Below are 23,099 nucleotides of genomic sequence, written 5' to 3'. Positions count from 1 at the left end.
ACGATAATAAATCTCATTTTGCAACCTTGTCCGCAGTCTTGCAGTCCGGAACATTGTTAAAATTGCAATTAAATTAAGTTTTGCTGTATGGTCGTGAAAAAAATTCCAAAAGTTCTGCAAACTTGGGGAAGTTTTCGATATAATATTTCATATCACGTATTAAATTTGCAACGAATCTAAGTGTACGGAACATTGTTTGTTAAAAATTAATGTTTTTCGTTAATAAACTGAATGAAAACGTTCCAAAAGTTCTGCAAACTTGACACATATATCGGAAAAATATACCGAACGATTGTATAAATTTGCAACCTTTTACGTTGACCGGAACATGTTTATTTATAATTCTTTTTAATTCGTGGTATTTTTTTCGAGTAAGGTGGTCTTGGAATAATTACAAAAGTTTTGAAACTTGGTTGCAAACTTCGAAAACATCTATTCTGATGCATTTACAAATTTGCCACCTCATACGTGATCCGGAACTTTATGCAATTTGCAAAAATGTTTTTTTTTTATTTTTTCACCTTCAAGAAAATTTCAAAGTACCATTTGTCATATTGGTAATATATATCTTCATATTTTATTATTATGTATCGATTATAATCATCATTATCGCTTCGCTTATTTTGTCTATTAGTAGTCTGATTCTGATAGTTACAGACTACTAGTAAAATAACTATAATTTTATATTTTAATATTTTGCTTGAAAAATGGCAAATAATTCTAATTTTAAAAGCTACGACGTTTGTGTTAATGATTAATTCACAGGACGGATAAAGATATATTTTTTATAAAATTTTAGTGCGTTATTAGAAGAAAAGATAATTATTATTGTTTGTAGTTAGATGTCCTTGCTTAAAACAACTGTCATGGAACTTGTGAGAAATACTTGACAACTATGACAATAAACAAAAGTCTCAATGCGTAGACCCACGATAGCTACAGACTTGTTCCAAAAATAATAATATTTGAGTCAGATATATTTCGTACACCATAATGCGTCATATAAATGATCTTATAGTTTAAGTTAACGTATGGATGGACAAATGTACCATCAAATAAAAAACAACTTATTCTTACGGCGAAAGTCACAAGGTTAAAGGCTTGTTTTATATCAAATGTCAGTTGTCAATGCTCAGTACACTAAATCTGTGCTGACTGCTGAGAATTATATATCAATTATTTAATGTTGTGACTTTTGGTGTAACCTGTTAAGTTGGTAACTTAAAGTTATCTTTCTCACGGAACTGTTTTGTTCCAATTTTCGGTCCGTTTCTCGCAACAGCAAAATTAGTAAAATTGTTTCTAACACTAATTCTAAGTCCATCACAACCAAAATATTTGTGTGAATCTGGGCACTGAACGCTGGGCAGTTATCATTCATATTTGGAAGGTGATGGTTGTGTCCATTGAGTGAGGTGAATATGTGTCAGTTGTAGCTGATTGCACTATAAATTTTAAATATTTGCATCGACTTTGTAAACTTGTATAATGGCTCCGAATTTGAGCAAATTGACCTCAAGGACTGATGTCAAAATCGCTGTAGCGGCATCAGCTGCACTCGGTGCATGGATTTTGAAGAATTCTATAAAGTCAAGGTAAATTCCGAGTGATTTTCCATGTAAACATTCCATATTAATTACTTGGTTCAAACTAATACAAGAACTTTTTCTGGGTTGCTATTCTATTCTGTCTATTTATTTTATAGTGAGCCTTTATTTATTCTAAATATTATACTATTTAATATTGACTTCATTTCCAATTATGCATAAAATATTTACATATATTCATGTTCTATACTCTTCTTTTTTCTCATTTTAACAGTTCTGAAATACAGATTGTTATTGTTACAGCAAAACAAAAAATGTAAAGACTGGTCAACTCACTTTAGAGGAAAGTGTACAATATATGATAAAGGATAAAAACAAAAAGAGTACAAAAGCCCAAGTGAATGCAAAATTTTTCAAGGAATTAAATGCATTATGGAAGATTATGGTGCCTGGAGTATGGACAAAGGAGAGTGGTTTAATGGTGCTAATAGCATTATCACTTATTGCTAGAACAATGTGTGATTTATGGCTTATTCAACACACAACATTTATAGAAGGGTAAGTTTATTATTAAAATGAGCATTGGTATGAGAACACATGTTTTTTTAACACCTTACATCATCACAGAAAATCCAAAATGGTAAAAATGGAGCCTCAATATGCTGTCATGTTGAACATGCTGACTAATTTTCTATAATAATTATTTAAATATTCCTGTACTGAATTTTCTAAGAGTTATTCAGATTACCATAGCAATTGTTATATGTTTTAGGGTTCAGACTGACTCGTGAATCAGTTTGTTAAGCACATTTAAAATGTCTAGTCATTAACACTGCAACGGTTTTACATTTCTTGAGTTTTAGTTAAGAAAGTAACTTAGGGTTCAATTCCGACAAATAATTGTCTTTTGCTGGAGGGCATTGAAAGCTGATCATTCGTGTATCAGACTAGATTAGAGCTTTGTATGAAACCTCAGACATTGTGTATCACAAAACAAAGTGAATAGGTATATAATCATAGAGTTTTATAGCTATCTTCAACTAACTGTGTACATTATATTTATTGAAATTGAATGTCAACAAGATATTTTTTTTTTAAATACAGATATAGTTAATTATATATTGACAATAATTTTCTACCGTAATTCCAACTCCATATAAAATATTAAAAACGCGACTTTGAACTCGAAAGAAATCAGCGATCATACGAACACGTTGCACTCGTGGTACGTCTAACCGGTTTACTTTCGATTTTATACTTCTCTAATTACATAAATGTATATATGTATTAAATTTTGTATGGTTTTACTTTAAGATTTCCATAAATATATATATTATATTTTTGTCTTCAGGGCTTTACGTAATAGCGAATTTACGTATAAACATAAAAAAATAGTTAAATTTTACATGCAAACATTAGTACAACTACGAAACATTTTGTTATACTCTTGACAACGTATCAAGTAACAAGAGTATCAACAAATCAAGATCCGAATTATCTGCCTCTGTAACCTCTGGACCTTCTAATAAAAACCTTATAAAACCTAATAAAAACCAACAAAAAACATTTCGCGCCGCCGAAACCGGTTGATCTAGTAACCGGTAGTTACTCGTATAAGTAGGTCTTATATTGTAACATATATCTAAATATTATACAGATCAAAATGTTGTGGATCTAACGCAACGGTTAAATAGGGTCATCACCTGCAAAAAATTGTTCTACTGGAGGTCTTAAAGCTCAATTCCTGCAGAGTTAAAATTTATTTTGCGTTTTGAAAATTGGCTTTTGCTATTTCATCTAAACTCCTGCGAAAGGGCTCGACCGATTTTCGTGAAATTTGGTGTGCATATCAGTTAGGTCTGCGAATCGGATATCTTTTTTATCCCACTAAATGTTAAGGGTGGTTCGTATCCCTATTTTTTTTATTGATACAGCATACAAAATACATACAACCCTTAATTTTCACCCCTCTATGATCAACCCCTATTTTTTATTTGTTAAATAAATCTTGAAGTATGGCTTCACCAATTTAGCAATTTTTGAGGAAGGCTTTTATTGAAGGATTAAATTGGAAAAAGGCTTAGTAAAAAAAATATTATTCAAGGGAAACGACGTTCGCGGGGATAGCTAGTTAGTATATAAAAAGTGACTTGGCTAATGCAGACAAATTAGTTACAGCTTAGTTCACGAATATTAGCAAAATATCTACACGACAAAAAATTATCTTTTAAATTTAAATTTTCTTTTACGATTCTGGCGGATCGTACATAGTTAGCGAATTATGAGTTTATTTTATTCGATGATTGGCGTCATTCCGATCCTACTTTGGCGCACCTTATCTAGAAATAAGTATAATAATTAACATTTATATTCTATTTTGGTTATATCAAATGGGTAAAATTCTGTCATAGTGATCGCAGTCGTCAAAAGTTTTTGCTATACAGAAGTCATGCTAGCGCTAAGTAAGACACACGCCTGTCAAATAAATAAATTATTGACGTACGGAATTTATATAAAAAATAAAAAAGATGTTATATATACAACTGGGGGCTAACGGGCATCTAAATTTAAGTTTTACCGCAGCCCATGGACACACACATTGCAAGTGCATCGCCGGCCTTTTCTGCCGTTCTTGTACTTTTCGTTGCGGTGTGCGATAATAATTTCATAATTAATTTTAATATTTAGGATTAAACATACCGTAAATCGAATAATATGTAGTTTGGTTTAACTAACACAATACAATATATGGACTTATTATCAGCTCAAATAATTAAGTTATTATTATTGATACTCACCACAGATATACTTCTTAAAGGATAATAACGATACCTACATATTTCCTTATACTGTATATTATTCTATTTTCTGTTCACCAAATAATTTTCTATTTAAACCGATTCGATGTTTTCCGAATGTTTTTGCGACTTAAAGCTCTCTATTTACTAAGAGGTAAAAAACCAACGGCGTGACAGATAAGTGTTAATATATTCTTTTTTTGCGACTGAGGCGCAAACTACCTGATGTGGTCTCTGGCAGAATAACCAGCGCTGTGGAACATTCGGCTCCTCAGCATAATGCTCAGACAGGGCTATTTACAGCCACAGCACACACGCATTACGTGCTTAAGACGAACCGAATGGGAAAAGGAAAAAAAAATATACCTCTCATTATATCTTTTTTTTTTCTCTTTGATTATTGTTATTTTGTGTGTTTTTGTTTGTAATAAATAATGTCTATGTCTAAGATACAGCAGGCTACAGCATCACATATGCGCCGTTGTTTTTTTTTTGTTGAGTTTGAATGAGTAATCACCTTTTAATATTAAATTTTCTGTCGTGGTTGACTATTCAACCACTTAATTGTGTTTATACTGTATTGTATTTGCTAAGATCTTTAAATAACTGTCTTCAAGTCTCACATGTCCTTTGTGCATAAAACATATAGATATATCATATAACGAAAATTCAATACAAATCAAATTATTTATTCCAATTAGACCACCTACAATGGCAATTTTGAACGGTAAATAAAATAAGATGATTCTATTGGATTGAATTTACAATATTTGTATACATTAATTAAATGTATGTGAATACAATGCCCTCCTAGAATAAAACTATCCAGATCAATTATTGTATTGTTAGTATACATGTTTACAAATATCGAAACCGTAGAATATTATGCATTAAAGAGTAATAAAAAAGAGTAAGATAAAAATAAAATAATACAGTTTGTAGTATTATAAAACAAAAATTATATTGTAAAATTAGATCAGCAACCAATTGATTTTGTCAAGGCTCTATGATTGTCCTATGGAGCAGGACCAGCTTGTTTCCAAGCATTCTTATCTTGAATAGATTCCTCTAACCAATAAGTAAAGAGACCTGGAAATTTGGTAATGATTGTATTTATCTACTGAATATTAATGCGCGGGGTTCATACGAAATTTATGTAGCTGTGTTGGGCTAGTGGCACTAAGGAAATAAAAGGAAAATGTAGGAACATGAAATGGTAAAGTGAAACATCCCTCAAATAACGAAATCAACGTACCAATTATTAAAAGGCCGGCAACGCACTTTTGAGCCTTTTGACATTGTCCATATGCGGCGGTATCAATCACATCAGATGATCCTCATGCCCGTTTGCCTCGTTTTACATAAAAAATCTACGTGTCAGACTGAAGGCTCATTACTTGAATCTGGGTTGTAGGGTTTATGTTATCCTTCAAATTCAAGTGCTAAAAACATTGTGTTCTTGTTCCAGATCAATCATCACAATGAACAAATTAGAATTTAAGAAACTACTGACACAGTTCTTCGTGGCTATGCCTTTGGTAAGTGATTTCACATTATACTTAGTTTAAAAGTGCGTTTTATTTATATATAGCTTATATTAAACGAGCAATTCTTGTATATATATATATAATATATATAATTGGAATCTCGGGATCGGCTCCAACGATTTTCATGAAAGTTAGTATACGGGGGGTTTCGGGGGCGATAAATCGATCTAGCTAGGAATACATGATAGAAAATAACAAAAAGGTGGTGTTTGAGTAGTCCCAATTTAAACTGAAAAATGTATCTTCCTGACATCTATCGGCGAATAATAATACTAGAGTAGTCCCAATTTAAACTGAAAAATGAATCTTCCTGACATCTATCGGCGAATAATAATACTATTTTTTAAAATTGTTTTAACGAGACAACAACACTAAAGCTATTCCAGCATATATCCTATATTCTATATTGTTCATATTTCATCGTTTTATTAGTATGTAATTCGTACTTATATATAATTTCCAAAAACACAATTTATAAAAAAAATAAAAATACCGAGCAAAGCTCGGCCATCCAGGTACTATATCGCTTATATTCCTTTTTTGATTTTGTGTTTTGTCCTTATTGTAATTTCTCTGTTCGGCCGCGATTGTGTGGCCGCGCTCGAAGCTCGGGCTTACCGCACGCGGCGGCCTCGCGATAAGTTTCCTCGCGCGGAAAATGCCTCGCGCGGAAATTGCCTCGCGAGGCCGCTCGCTCTGTGTGGATGCGCCTGTTAAGTTCTATATAAGTATTCCTTTCTTCCATCTTCCTAATTATATCGCGATATTGTTGGCTGTGCTAGTACTTATTTTAAATCCGCCTACACCGTATTATACACGTTTGTTATTTTCAGATTTCACTAGTAAATAATGTACTCAAATGGAGTATAGGAGAAGTGAAACTTAGAATAAGGACGAATCTTTCGCTGCATCTCTACGAGCAATACTTAAAGTGAGTAATTTGCTTTTAATTCAGGTGGGCATGAACCAAGTAAAATGGATACTCAAAAAAAGCTATTAGTAGTACCTGTTTTATCTAGGTAAATGTGAATGAATTTATTACAGCTATTACACATACGGTCGCATTTACAAATTAGACATTATGATACGTCTCCCGTATACCTATAAGCTATTTAGCTTAATTAGCCGTTCAATTAACAACAGCCTAGCAGTTTAACTAAACGGCGCCGTTTAACAAGCAGCCTGAAAGACGTGAAAAGACTAGGTTGTCATTGATTTTCTTACGGTGATTACGTCAACAGTACTTATTTACTTTTTTACCCGCACATTGTCTATGCATGAAAGCGAAATGCATCTTCGAGGATTCCTACAAAACAATAGGTTTATGTACTATTATTTTTGAGAGCTTTACTTAGTTTTGCTGACAAGAGGAGGGGGGGGGGAGGGTATAAATTACAGTAAATCTGCTTTGGTATAGGCAGCGGCACGTAAGTCTAGCGCTGGCCGATACGTGGAGGGGATTGCTGCGCATGTGTACTGTGGTGCGGGTGTCGGAATGCGACTGGAGAGCCAATCGACGCTCTTCATTCCGCTAGCCCCCCTCAAGTACCTTATTTTTTACTTCTGCGCAATAACGGTCAGCGCTAGAGTTTCGTGCCGCTACTTGTAATACCTGCACGGCCCCAAACATATAATAAAACTTTTATTATTATAACGTAATAATATAATTTATAGCCTACACGGTCGAATATAATTATTCCATCAATTCGATCTTTCGAATTGAAATTAATTGAAAACATTAAACGTTCATATTTATCATCCTTATTATAAAACAATTTTAAGTAGGTAAGGACGCATTTATATCAAAGTGTATCAAATATCTAGAGCGTGAGACGTGCGACTCTTAACCCTTAGGTCGTAGGTTCGATTCCCCGCATTTAACATTCGCCCGAACGGAGAAGGAAAACGTGATGAAACCGACTTACACTCAAAAGTCGACGGTGTTTGTGAGTTACAGAAGGCTGATCACCTACTTGCTTATTAGATTGACAAATGAACATGAAATAGATACAGAAATCTGAAGCCCAGAATTAAAAAAATTACACAGCCACTGATTTTTTTTTATCAAAGAGTATCCAAGTAGAAGAGAAATATATTTTGCCCCTATTACTCTTATATAACATTGCAACTAAGTAAACGAGACAAAACAATGTCCTAACAAATACTTAATTTATGTAATTGTATAGATTGTATGGTTTTATCGTATTTATCTTATAACAGGTTTATATCAGTTGATAAATTCTTCGATATGTTATTTTGTTTTTTATTACATAAAATACTTGTATATTTTATTAAATACTTTCGCTTAATACATGTAAGAAACTACTACGTACTTGGAAGAAATAGTATTTGGAAATAAAATTATAATTTTACTCGCGTCATTTCGTATGAAAAAATAGTGCTAGAATATTATTATATGATATAAATAACGTCAAACTGTTTGCAACTGGATTAAGTTGACCTTGGAATCATGCTCTTAAGTAAATAAGTCAAAGAAAAACGGAAAAGGTCTAGAGCTAGGGAAATTGCCTTGCCTTTTTTCTAGAAGACACGACCGCCTGTAAAATATTCAGTCCAGAATATACGCGCTCAACTCTGCATGCGTGAAATGAAACTCAAAGATATGAATGCTAGTGCAAAGATATAAAAGAAAATTGACTAACATTAAGCGCAACAAAAAAAATCATTTATTTTTATCCAAGATTAAATATACTTAATATAAAATATATATGTTATATAATAAAATAATTAATTATTTTAAAATAGCCTTATCAGTTGAGCCGTATTTTTACTGTCAAAATCTACATTTTAAAGGCCGGCAACGCACTCGCGAGCGATCTGGCTATGTGTCCACGGGCGTGGAAATCAGATGAGCCTGCCCGTTTTCTACTTACACACTTACCTTTTTTTTCTTCAATGAAACTGTTTTTTATAACTCAAAACATTTATTAAGTATGTATCGTTATATTATTTTGTAATTCGTTCATGAGCTTCTCATTGTATGCGTGATTCATTGTACGAGTCAAGAGATTTGTCATTACATTGAAACAATCACGCAATAAAGTTATTTTCTCAATAATCAGCATAATTGCCACGTGGACATACATGAATTTGTCTTGTAGAACTCATTAAAATACCTTTATTATAGATTTGATTTGAAATCAAAGGAGGTTTACTTTCGATGATAAACTTTTTTGTAAATGCATAGCCTAGTCTGTGGACTGAGTTGTGAGAATGAGACATTGCGTTGCATTGTGATTGAACATATGTATGACAAAATATACACATAATTGATTTCATTATGTGTGTATGTTTTGTCTAATGTATAAGTCAAATCAAATAAAACACATATCTTCAATTATTGTCTAAATTCTTTATTTCAAGCATTATTGTCATTAAAAATACACAAATACAGCTGCGGTTTCGTCTAAACAATTAATGTACATAATTAATATACAAGATTCATTTATATTCATCGTAACCTATTTGAACTGGAATTATTTGCATTTTACTGTTAAGATTTCAATAATCATGGTGCATTGACTTGTTTTTTTGTATTTATCACGCCATCTATCGGATTCCATTCTTATTTTTTTCTGGACTCGAATGACCAGTTAAAAAGAGTATCAAAATCATTTATTTATACAGGTAACACATTGTACACTTATGAACGTAAAAAAAAAAACAAAAAATTCTCCTAATTTTATATTTACTGCCATTTCTCAAATCAAGGGCGTAGAACGAAGAGAAGAACTGGCTATAAACTCTCCGCCACTCTTTTTAATCGCCATTTTTTGTTTTACACAACGTTTGTAAGGAGCTGCAATCATTACTCACTATGTTCCACATGACATCTTAAGATTGACGCGCTTTCAAGTACGTTGTAAACATCGTGAGGGTACTCTCTATTATGCCCAAAAACTACTTGTATCAGAAGAAAGAAACCCAGAAAGCTTTTTTAAAATTTGTGTATTTAAATAGTATATTTAATAATATATTTAGTAGTAAATAGCTGTCAACCTTCACCAAGACCTGTATAGGTTTACATCACTTGATTATTATTTAGAAATTATTACGATCTATATTAGAACTATCTGCTGCTAATTATAACCTTTCATTTTCAGAGGCTTCACATACTACAGAGTAACAAACTTGGATAATAGAATATCCAACGCTGATCAGCTCCTCACAACTGATATTGAGAAGTTCTGTGATACTGTAATAGACCTATACAGTTATATTAGTAAACCCCTACTGGATATATCTATTTATCTTTATCGGTTAACAGTGAATTTGGGACCTTCGGTAAGTAAAAAATATATAATGTATAATTACACTTAATAGAACAGACTTAATGTTACTACATGGTATTTGGAACAATCATTATATTATGTCCCGAATTGTTTTAAACATCGTTTCTCAACCATTTTTATGTTGCGACTAACGAAAAAGCGAAATAGTCGCTGCAGAATTATATTTTAGTTTTATAACAGTTTATTCATTCCTTTAGTGAACGAATCTTTGTACCTATTTGTTTTTAATCCTATAATTTGTTTTGACCCCCTGCTTAAGAAACGATAGCATAAAATATTAAACTTAGATGTACCCACACAAATATACTTTTTGATATATATATTTGATACAAATATACGTATAATAAATCTATATAATAAGGACTATTTCTATTCTTATATATCTCCAAACGCATATTTTAGAAGGAAATAAAGAAATTCGAGTATTCGAAGATTCGAGTACTCGATTCTTTGAATTATGACCCTTCAAGTTATCAGATTTGATATTATAATATAGTCTGTCGAGATGTTGACAGATCGTGAAAACATCATCTATGGCCGCGATATTATAGCTTTATAAATATTACTGATTTTAATCCTTATTTTTCATATATATCTGACGACTCTATATAGTTATTAAAGTAAACATCTATCTGAAGAAGTATTTGTGAGGGAATCAGAAATGACAATTGGATTTTGACATATGTATATGAATCAGAATAAGTGTGGTTTCTGAAACTCTCCCTAATATTCTGACTCCCGTTTGTCAAATCCAATTTGAATTTTAACATTTGTGATGACTTAACGCTTAGACCTGAACTCTAATAACAGTGTTTAATATTTTAGTTAATTAAAAACGTATTTTTTTTCAGACGCCGGGCTTAATGATGGCGTATTTATTGGCTTCCGGCGTGTTTTTGACCTACCTACGAAGGCCTACAGGTAATTTTATATATTTAAACTGGTTTTTATTAATCTGTTTTCATGTAATGTTTTTACGTTGTGACGTAATTAATCTGGGCATAATTTGTCTTAAATTAATTTGAGGCTTAATATTGTTAAAATTAAATAATTTCAAACGAAATTTGTTTAATCCTACTAAAGCATTTATTGATTACTGCATACGAAAGGTTTTTTAGATTTTTTTCGTTTCTTATACGCTTGGATCTCTAGCTGTAAAAGTACCTATTGGCTTAGTATGCGTTTAGATATGATAGGTCAATCTCGATTTACTTAAGTTTATGTACTTAAAATCTTGAGTAACCTTTACCAAAAACATATTTGATTTTTAAATTTCAAGTCAATCGCGTTAATGTTGCAAATATAAACTTTATTTTATTACGTCGTATTTTTTGCACGTCAGTTGAAATATATATATAATATATAATTTCGGGCTTCGTGCTTCAGTAGATGCACTTTGGAAGATGATTTAACTCAGTAAATTCGCTTGTTTTTATTAACTTTATGCTTTGTGCCAACGTACTCTGTGGCTGATCATTCTGCAGTATATACTGTAGTCTATGACTGATTATCCAGAGTAATAAAAAACTTTATCAAATATTTGTTGCATGCATATTAAAAAGCTGAATTTTCTATATTCGACGTGGCATATATACAGTTGCCGTCCAAAGTGTTCTTTGCCTTAGTCAGTTGTTCATAGGAAATTAGTGTCAAGTGTCTGATACTTTTCCTTTACGAGTGAGAGATACACACTGATAAAAAGTCCATTGGTGCAAGTTGCAATTCAATCACATGAGCTCAGGGTAGGAGACCCTTAAACCAACACTGCTTAATAAAGAAGGTGACCTTGAGATAGAGTCTCATATAAAATGAGACTCATGATAGAGAGCGAGATAAATGGGCAATAACCATAGATATTTGTCTACTAGTCTAGAGAAGTCTTATATAACAAATTGTATATTTTGTTTGAAATTTCAGCTCGCATGACGGTGCAAGAACAAAAACTGGAAGGTGAATACAGATACGTCAATTCAAGGCTCATCACCAATTCTGAAGAGGTCGCATTTTACCAGGTAATATAATTTCGGGCTTCGTGCTTCAGTAGATGCATTTTGGAAGATGATTTAATATTAAAATAAATGGGCTCTTAGCAGTGGCTTAGCTATCTTGGGTGTGGAAGTTGGTGGTGTCACTCCATCGAAAGTAAATGCAATAAATTTTATATGATATGGATCATTTATTAAAAGATCGCGAGTATGGGCCGGGGAATCCCCAACGACAGCGTCAGTCTCTTTTGCGGGAATCCCCGAATTCCACATAGAGCTGTGCTAGTGCTAGTGGAGGAATCCCTGAAAAAGAAATTTTTATGCTAGCGGTTTATTTATTTTTTTGCTTGTACATTGTTCTTTAAGTTGAGAGACCGGGTGGGTGTCACCCCAAAAAAGGTTACACCCAGTGCGACAACCCCTCTTTGCTACGCCACTGGCTCTAAGTTCGACTCAAAGCTAGAAATCTTGTATTGGTTTTCCAGAAACTAGATTTAAGCGCGACCAATTTTGATGAATTTAAATATATTACAGGGTAACCGTCGCGAGCAACTGACGTTGTTATCAAGTTTCTACAAGCTGACGAGGCATTTGAGGAATTTCCTCAACTTCCGGGTCGGGATGGGATTCATAGACAATATTGTTGCTAAATGTAAGACAGTTATTATTTCAAGTCCTAACACATGTATGCTAATACAAGTAAATATGATGTCACAAGTTTTATACACACACAAACATTTTCGCAATTTACTCGTTGAATCTCAACTCTTGACCATCGCCCTTCAGTATTCTATAGAATGTTCCATGGAACTTCACAATCTGATTCCGTCATCCCCTCCATTCCATCAATTGGAGTCTCATCTCTTCAATGTCAACATCCCCCTACATTTTGGTTTTGTCGCTTCATAGAAAAGAAAAGAAGAGGAACTTCTTGTGCCTTCCCATCTTCCCTAGACAGTATAATATGGGTTATTTTAAGCATAAAGTCGAAATTCCAAGTTAAAAATATAAAAAATGTGCCCCTACAAAAAGTTTAATATGGAGAAGAATAGACAAGAAACTCCATACTTTATTAAATTATTTTATACAATACTAGCTGACCCGGCAGACTTCGTACTGCCTCATCGATAAATAAAAGACCTAATCTTTTGTATAAAATGATTTTAAAACAAACAAAATAATTATTAATGAAAAAGCATTTATTGAATAAAGCATGAAGTTTTATTATTATTTTCGATACATCATGTTGCTTACTTAGAAATCAGAGTTTTCCTGAAATACTGGCTATTTATAAGGTTTAAATTTGATATTCACAGACACACACTGTGAAAATACAGTCTGTTAATTAATTTAAAGCTTTCTCATAAACTATATTTTTTATTTTGTTTTGTGGTGCGTAAATAAACAAAGAAGACGGTTTTCCGACGCGCGAACACGCGACGTATAATTGTCCATGCGCGAAACAGGGAAACTCCAAGTTGATTCCACAAACTTCTAAAGACTGTCCTTGCGATTTATTTATGGTCATCGCAAAGGCCAGACGTGTTGGAAATTGTAAGCGTTTAAAATCGAATGGTGAGTCCGTTGGAATCATCGGTATCCGCGGGATCAAGACATCCTCTCCTTTGTATTTTCCTTTTATGATTGTCGCCTCAATGACGTTATTCATCAGTCTTTTCACAGCCAGTCTTGTTCCATTGCATAGTCGAGGTTGATTAATGTTACGCAGCATGATGACAACTGATCCTACTTTTAACTGCAAATTGTGAGGTGGTAATCCAGGCAATTCCAGTGAATTTAAAAACTCAGTGGGATAGTTGATTACGTCATCCTTCATTACGGTGTCGACTGATTTGAAGGAAACCATAATTTAATTTGTCTTTATTATTATTGATTTATCTTTCGATTTCTATATAGTCTTATTAAACAAATAATCGGACAGAGTAACAACTTAAGTTAGCTAAAATAAAAAAATAATCGGACAGAGTAACAACTGAAGTTAGCTAAAATTGTGTTTATTTATGTACTATGTATTTTGAGACTATGCAATTTTGTCGCGTTCGCGATTCACTTTCACTTTTGTTGAGTTTCAGAACGCGATATTAGGTCCTCCAACGCGCACGCGAATTTGAACTTTATGCAGCGGTAATAAATTACAAATTGACTCTCCATTTTATTTAGAAAACGTTTGTATGGGAAATAGAAAAATGCTGTTTTGAGGATTTTCCCGGCAATTATTCGAATTTTTCTCACCTTTTAAACCTTCCCTAGACCTCCACGAATAATTCAAGACCAAGATAAGATAAATCCGTTCAGCCGTTCTCGAGTTTTAGCGAGACTAACGAACAGCAATTGATTTTTATATATATAGATTTTGTATAATTTAATTTGATAATTATATGTTAAGATCATGTACCTAAAACTGGTGAACTACTGGGAACTATTCAAACACATTGTGTAACGGTAATTATTAGATAGAGTACTCTTTTTTTTTTTTTTTTATAGAACCGGGGTCAAACGGGCAGGAGGCTCACCTGATGTTAAGTGATACCGCCGCCCATGGACACTCTCAATGCCAGAGTTTAAATTAATTTTTATTTACTCGTAGTATGTAGCCTTATATACAGTGTTTTTATTGTAGATATTGCAATCGTGGTTGGATTTTACGCTGTTTCCCGGCCGTTCTTCGTTAAGGATCATAATTTATTGACTGGTAGCACAGAACAGGATAGGTTTAGGGTAAGTGTAAATATTAAAAAAAAAAAAATTTTTAAGTGTTATAGACCTACCTTTATTTTTATATGTGGTTCTTGAATCACATATTAAAAATAAATAATATTTAGAAAATATGTCATTTTAAAGATTTAAAAAAAATGACAGGAAAAGCTCACATAAAAATCTTTCAATATGGAACTTTATTTTTATTAGTTTAAATTTTTTTTCATTTAAAATTTGATTGGTATTCACATTTTTCATGTTTTCAGTATAGTATATTTAGTACTACATTAAAAACACTATACTAAACACATGATAAATGAATCGGTGGTGCTACAACCTTTTTAGGTCTGGACCTCAGATTTCTTTATCTGTTTCATGATCATCTGTTATTCTAATAGGCCTTCTTCTGTCGCCTGCTGTCGACTTTTTGGGTCTAAGGCAAGCCGGTTTCATCATTTTTTTTTTAAATCCATTGGTGCACGGCAGGAAATTGAACCTACGACCTCATGGATGAGAGTCGCACACTGAACACGGCTGAACTGAAATCATATTTTAAACTTTCAGCATTACTACACATACGGGCGTATGTTGGTCAAAATGGCCGAAGGAATCGGCCGGCTCGTGTTATCCGGCCGTGAGTTGAGCAAGTTGGCCGGACTCACGTCTAGAGTGACCCAATTACGGAATGTCTTGGAAGATATTAATACAGGAAATTACGAGAGGACCATGGTTGACCGACAACCTGGTATCTGTGAGTGTTTTCCATGTTTGTAGCTGAATTAATTTGTACCATACTATTTATTTATTTATTCACACTTCGTTGCTATAGTACGGACGCGGAGCACGAAGAATTTCGTATAATGACCCCTCATCTTATGTCTTTGTCGCTCGCGCATAAACGTATTGCCGTTGCGCTCACACAGATGCAGTGACCGCCGTATTCAGAGATTGTAAACCTTTTAGTCATAACCATAAAGAGATGTGGTGGTGCACATGTACTTTGGTTTGTTTTGTTATAAGTAGTATATATGTTATAGTAAAGTATATAAGTAGTAACGTATCTGGCGAAACATCTGATAGTTCATCAGAAATAGATGCCTCTGACTAAAATTAAATGTTTTTTTTAAGAGTATTTCTGTTTTTTTTACCAAATCTTAGCCGCAATCATAACTTTTCCTTTTTATAAATCCATCAAGCCGTTTAGTCTAAATAAAAATCAAAGCTACCGTTTTTAATATTCGTACTTATAAAAAAAATGTTTTTAACCACTGGCAGTGGCCCAAAGGTCATTGTACGAAATTCTTCGTGCTCCGCGTCCGTACTATAGAAAGAAACACAAATAACACAATATATATAAATTACAAGGGATGCAACGGGCGGCCTTATCGCTAACAAGCGATCTCTTCCAGGCAACCCTAGTAAGAAAAGAAATAAATAAATAAAAAATGATGAGTCCAAGAAGTGCATAACCAGAAGTTATATAAAAAAACAAAATATATTTATATTAATCTAAGGAACCTTAATCTAGAGAAAAAAAAACAATATTAATAACTAACTAAAACTAAAAAGCTAATCAAAAAGGTATAATGTAATCTGCGAAGGTTTTGGGGTTTTACTCGGGGTAATTTTTCGTGCACACGGTAAAGCGTGGTATTTGAAGTTCTTAAGTTTAATTTCTTAAAATATATGAGTTTTTTTATATTTATGAAATTATGTCCTGCTCAATTGCAAAACATACTTGGGATTATGTATGGCACTTGCCTTTTGGCAGTGCGAGTGTCCATGGGCGGCTCAACATCATGTCAGCCCCATGCCCATGTGCCCCTGGTACTACGAAGAAAACAAAAAGTTTTAATTTGTGATTTTCCTTCTACTATGAAGGGAGTTTTATTGATGCAACGAGATCTATTTTGATCTTCTTCTTCTTCTTCTTCTTCAACTTCTTCATCTTCGAATCTCTGCTCTGTTTTGATGGATCATTACTATCTCTGCTCTATTTTGATGAATCATTACTATCTCTCTTTACAGTGGGACCTAGTACAATGGCGCTAACACCTGGGGCGGGTAAAATTATATATCAAGACAAAATTATAAGGTTTGACAAAGTGCCACTGGTCACGCCCAACGGAGACGTTCTCATTAAGGAACTTACCTTTGAAGTAAAGTTAGTATAACATTATTTTGTTAATTCGAATAAATTATATATGTTTTTATAATTTTGCGTATTTGTACTCTGAGCCCGCCACAAAGCTTGCTCATGACTGTACGTGCACGTTAAATCTAAATAAATGTATCGCAAAATATGTGGGTAGGCACAAATATCGAAGGTTTTTATAGAGGGAGGAATTGGATAGAAATAAGGAAAAAGGTAAAAGCAAACAGTCTTTGGATAATCATAACAAAATGTTCCATATGTTGGTATGTAACTAAAAATGTAGGCTGAATAAAAAAACAAAGTTAGCGGGTATTTCATAATATATATTTAATTGATAAACTTACAATTCTTTACCGTAAAAGGAATTGAACAAAATAGTACACATAGTTTACACACACACACGTTCGTGTGTGATATCGTAAAATAATTATACCGATTTAAAAAACCTTTTATTATGAACTGTCACCGCCAGAATTTTATATAACTATATCTGAAAAACTACTGAACCGATTTTGATATCACTTGAACTCTTCTCTCGGTTGTAATATAGGCTTTTAGTTTTGGAAAACTGGGGCTTGAGTGGCTAGAAGTCTTCCACTTTCCGCTTGACTAAGTATTTTCTTTAGCGAACTAGCGTACTGAGAGATTACCTCTATTGGAGACTACCTTCAATTGTTTAGAAAAAGAGCTTACTCCTCCGTCAAAGGTCGGTAACGTACCCACTAGGCGTCTTAGAATATTTAACTTCAATAGCCCCCGTTTTTGAAGTCACTGAATAATAGAGAAGGAGAGAAAATTTTAAATTAATTTATGTCACCAAAACTTTCCTCAGATCCGGTATAAACGTCCTAGTCTGTGGCCCGAATGGTTGTGGGAAGTCGTCGATGTTCCGTATGCTTGGAGAACTTTGGCCTATATTTGGTGGTACCCTCATAAAGCCACCTAAAGGCAAACTGTTTTATGTACCGCAGAGGCCGTATATGACTTTGGGGACTTTCAGGGATCAGGTGTGTATGGTAGAATAGAACCTAATTTGTCGACTGATGTTGACAAATTGAGGGTAGGCACAAATTATGTATTTTTTTTCTAAGATAATACTTTAATTTAGGAAGATGGCGGAGTTTTTTTAATTATCTCTTACGTGTTAATTTTAACTAATGTAATTTAAATATATGCTTGGATAGAAGTTACATATCAAGAAATGCATGGATCTCATAAACTACTGCGCCGATTTTAATGAAACTTGGACTGTTTCTTAAGTAACTGCATCGGTATAATATTTTTTCTACACAAACATACACACACTTAAAATAGATAAATATGCACTACTATCATATCGAATACTTAGGTGCAACTGATTAGCTTTTTTGCAGTCGGTTAAAATCAATCATCATATAATTGTATTTCTAGATAATATACCCCCAAACTCGGGACGAAATGATTCGTCGGGGTCGTACGGACGAAGAGTTGGAGCGATATCTCGATATCGTACAACTGTCTTATCTCGCTACGAGGGAAGGCGGCTGGGATGCTGTGGAAGATTGGATGGATGTACTCTCCGGTGGAGAGAAACAGAGGATTGCGGTAAGCTAATTTTATAATTATATGTTTTTTAAAGAAATATTGCTGTAGCTATTGAAATTAGTAAAGAGCTCTGGTGCGGAATTACAGACTAATAATATAAAAAATGTATAAATTAAGAATTAAAAAAAATCTTTATTTGACTCAAAACAAACAATATATTCTAAATATAATATTCACTTTGGTTAACCTTATTCATAATATACTTCTATGAGCACTAGCCTGTATCTTAAACTTAATGTGGTTATTTAATATGGAAACAAATATTTATTATTAATATTTTCTATTTAAATTTTATGTTCAACAATATATTATTATTATTAAGGCTGAAATTAGAAATTTTAAATGCAGCGATTTTAAATAGAAACGCATTAAAATAATAAAAAAAAATATTTTGTAACATATTTGTTTTTTTTTATTCAAGATGGCGCGTCTTTTCTACCACGCGCCACAATTCGCGATTCTGGACGAGTGTACGAGTGCAGTCTCGGTGGACGTTGAAGGGCATATGTACCAATATTGCAGAGAGGTAATCTATAAAAAGGCAAAAGTTGGTGACGGGTGGACCCAATTTTTTTTTTCCTAGAAGTCTGAGGAAGGTTTTTATGAAGAGAAAAATATAGTGTAATTTAGTACTTGGGTTTTTATCCCGGAAAAGAAACAGTATGGGGTAGCAAATGGTTACAAATGGTTAACGGAACAGAGTTCCTGGGGTCACCAAGTATTTAATAAGTAATTTCAAGGAAATCTAATCTCATGTCTCTCTCTCATCTCATCAATCTCATCTCATTCTAATCTCTTTAGATCATTTAAATAATATAATATAATAACTTTTCTATTATAATATTTCCAGATGGGCATTTCTCTGTTTACGGTATCTCATCGTAAGTCATTATGGCAACACCACGATCATTATTTACAAATGGACGGTCGAGGGGGTTACGTTTTTGGGGAGATCGATAACTCTACACAGGAATTCGGATCGTGATTGTTCGACATTGACATGTATAGATTGTATATTGGACCATAGACAATGAATTGACAATTGACACAACCTTTTAAAGTATTGTGTCGAATTGTGTTTACGCTTTGGATAAAAGAGTAAAAATAATATAATAATAAAAATGTATATATAAATATGATGATCTACTATATGTTTAATAAAATAAATAAATCGTTAAATGTTAAAGTTAATGTATTAGACATCTATATAATATAATTCTATATATATTGAAAAAAATATTTATGTGACTCTAAGTTATCGTGAAATTATGAAAGTCTTCAAATATAATATTTGTGTGTGCGGAAACAGAACAGGTGTCGTTATTATGTCGATTAAAAAAAGTCTAATTTGCTAGGCGTCATAGACAAATTATTTATGGTTCATTTATCGAAAGTACTATTAAACCGTCAAACTAAAATGACGTAACAGTGTTGTCATCACAGAAAGGGTTATATTTTAGCACTTTGACAAACTCTTCTTTTTCCGCACAAACTAGCGATTGGGCTAACACGTCTTAACAGTCACAGCTTTCTTACCGGATTGCAATTGAATGTCTCAATCATATCCTTGTCTATGACTTTGGTCTATAATCTATACAAGTTACAGACTACTATTAGTATAATTATTTTTAAGTAGCCAATCTACTTTTTGACTCTGTACTAATTTTGAATACGTAAAATTTGACTATTGACATTTTCAGCGATTTCATATACTATATTGAACAATTTTTGTTTATTATTTAATTTTGTATATTAATAATGGTGCTCGGATATTAACTAGACCATTGTTTATTGCTTGATCTATTCCCATATCTATATTAATAATGTACAATTAAACAAAATCTATTAAATATCAATCTTTATTTAATATATTAAATAATGCTCAACAGAATAATTTTAATAATAACAAAACATGTGGCCCTGTTTTTGTATATAGTTTTTCCAGTGCAATTTTAATTGCCGATTAAATAGTTCGAAGATACTTAACTTATTACTACTAAATGATCCGTAAGTTTTTGAAACCGGATATCCTTTAGTTATAGAAATATGGTTAAATAGCAATTTTTTATTTTATATTAATTAACTATTTTAAACTTATAGTTGGTGTGAATATGGTAGTTATAACCAGTGCTATTTTATTGTAGTTTGAAATATCACAAAAAGTACAAATTCACTATCTGTGCTACTATAAATATAGTTAATAATTTATTAATGTGTTATTAAACTATAAAGTCTCAACCAATATTACACGTTTCATATGTTACATGCGGCAACGTCGCAATACAACGTATACATTAACTTCCTTATTCATACATATGTATATATCAGTGCAATGGGGTATTTGACAAGATTTTTAATTTTATTACAGATTGATTCTATTCTATGCATTTGTTATTTTTATTATTTTAAGTTAAGGCGTTAAAAACTCAAACGTTCTTTATCTCAAGAACCCGCCAAAACGCATGTTGGCAAGATGGCGTCGCGCGAGTCTATGATGAAGCAAGCCCGTAAACATGTAAACAAAGTTTTAAACTTTTAAACGTTAATAATTATTCCTAAATTACAAACACACAAATTTCGAACAAAAGTCTCAAGACAGGAAGTAGTACGATTAGACAGGCGAAGAGATTTTTCCATGCTACGTCATCCTGGTATAGACTAATCTGTCACCGTAGTTTGTCAGGCCTACTATCAAAAATTCTCATGGTAATAGCAGAGAGACACGATACCTCTCACAGACTCTTCCGAGGCACAAGAAAAAAATCACATTCTTAATAAATTTAATTTTTATGCATAAGTAGGTATATACCCTACATTAAATTATACTATGTTGTGGCTTCATCGTGGAATTCATTGTCTAATAATGTAGCATATACACGAGATCATTTAGCTGGCTACATCACGACCCAGCCAAATCAATCATTAATCAGAAATCAGCATTAAACACACATATATACAGTTTAAACAATGTTTATAAGTTGTTGACCAGTACAGTGATTGTACGATCGGGCCACGACATTAATAACTTGTGATAATATAACCAAGAATGTAATTCCTAATAAAATAATAATTGGCGTCCATATTCGAAGATAAAATATGTAACTATTCACTCTATAAGAACATTTAAATTCAAATTATTTTTAAGTAAGGTGTCGTCAGATTAAGAAAATTGTACAACAATATTTAAATTTAGGATAAATATATATCCTTAAAGGAAAGCAGTATATTTTTAAAATGGGAATATGCAAACATACTATTTGCTTTAAATTTTCCCGCGCATTGTAATGCAAAATGGCTGCCTTCGTGTTAGGACTTCCATTTTGATAATTTTAAATGGTAACCTTATTCTATATTTTAACATAATTTATTTGTGTATACATGATCATATTCGCTATTCTGTAAATCACGTTTCCCATTTTTTTGTAAGAAATGTAAATGTCGCTGTGATAGATTATGTTTGTTTGTTATCGTTGTTAGGTGCTGGGTCAATAAAGAAGGGTTAAGGATAATGCTGTCTTTTATTTTAAAACCCGAAAGAGGAGAACACAATTTGACAAGTAGTTTTTTTTCAGATAAGTAACCTTATTATCATTAATTATAATTAGTTTAAAAAAAATTAAATATGTATACACAAAAATAAATCAAGTGCTTTTATTTATACAGAAATCTCTCGTCTATGAAACTGTTTAGTGTGTATAATAAAGCGACTTAACGATATCATAAAATTATTAGTTTTTTAACATTATATTAGCAAGAGTTTTAGAAAAATATACAATTTTTATATAAAGACCGTGTCCTCTATCACGGAACACCTTTATTATTAAAAAGTAAAATAAGAAAATTTATAAAACTTATACGTGTTACACCAGTAGATTCAAGTTTTCTTATGAATTTTAAATGATACCTACTTAAGGATTACTAGTTAACTCCTTTTTCTATATGTATGTCAAAAATAATAGGAAATATGGCATGTATAAAAGTAATCTGTAAAAATCTATAATGATATATCTGTAATGATACCTAAAACCATTTATTTCAAAATGAACAATGTGATCCTAATTTAGCTTGCTCCACATTTAAGCTTGTACAGCTGGTAACGTATTTACGCATTGTATTTAAACTAACCCAAAGTTCAGTACTTTAACAACACTTAATTGGAGTTATGTACATATTCATTTGACGGATTTTTTTTATTTTTTGTATTTGCATTGATATGAAGTTTGTAAAAAATATTGTCTTATACATACTTAAGGAGTACGTACTTTATAACACTATTTATTCTATATTTATTTGTATTTGAGTTAAAGTTAATATTGATTTATAGAAACTTCATAACAGTAACATTATAAAAAAATTAACATAATTAAATGAAAAGGACATTGGCGGCCTTATCACTTTAGAGCGATGTCTTTCAGACAACGACTGTGACAAAAAATGTATTATATTAGATAA

At 32.3% G+C, this 23,099-nt stretch overlaps 1 protein-coding gene across 1 annotated transcript; it reads left to right on the top strand.

The window, feature by feature from the left end:
- Nucleotides 1-1,171: 1,171 nt before the first annotated feature.
- On the top strand, nt 1,172-22,156 carry LOC110993525 (ATP-binding cassette sub-family D member 3). The gene is made up of 15 exons (XM_022259820.2): nt 1,172-1,595; nt 1,851-2,105; nt 5,814-5,883; nt 6,726-6,823; nt 10,017-10,197; nt 11,057-11,126; nt 12,123-12,217; nt 12,725-12,842; nt 14,832-14,929; nt 15,473-15,659; nt 16,937-17,072; nt 17,896-18,070; nt 18,474-18,647; nt 19,069-19,173; nt 19,498-22,156. Exons 1-15 carry the CDS (start codon nt 1,489-1,491, stop codon nt 19,630-19,632), a joined length of 2,004 nt encoding a protein of 667 aa, XP_022115512.2. The 5' UTR covers nt 1,172-1,488; the 3' UTR covers nt 19,633-22,156.
- Nucleotides 22,157-23,099: the final 943 nt, after the last annotated feature.

This window comes from Pieris rapae, chromosome 19 (genome assembly GCF_905147795.1).
Source record: "Pieris rapae chromosome 19, ilPieRapa1.1, whole genome shotgun sequence".
Classification (NCBI taxonomy): Eukaryota; Metazoa; Arthropoda; class Insecta; order Lepidoptera; family Pieridae; genus Pieris; species Pieris rapae.
Note: the sequence above shows the minus strand (reverse complement) of the source record. Positions and strands in the feature narration are given on the sequence as shown.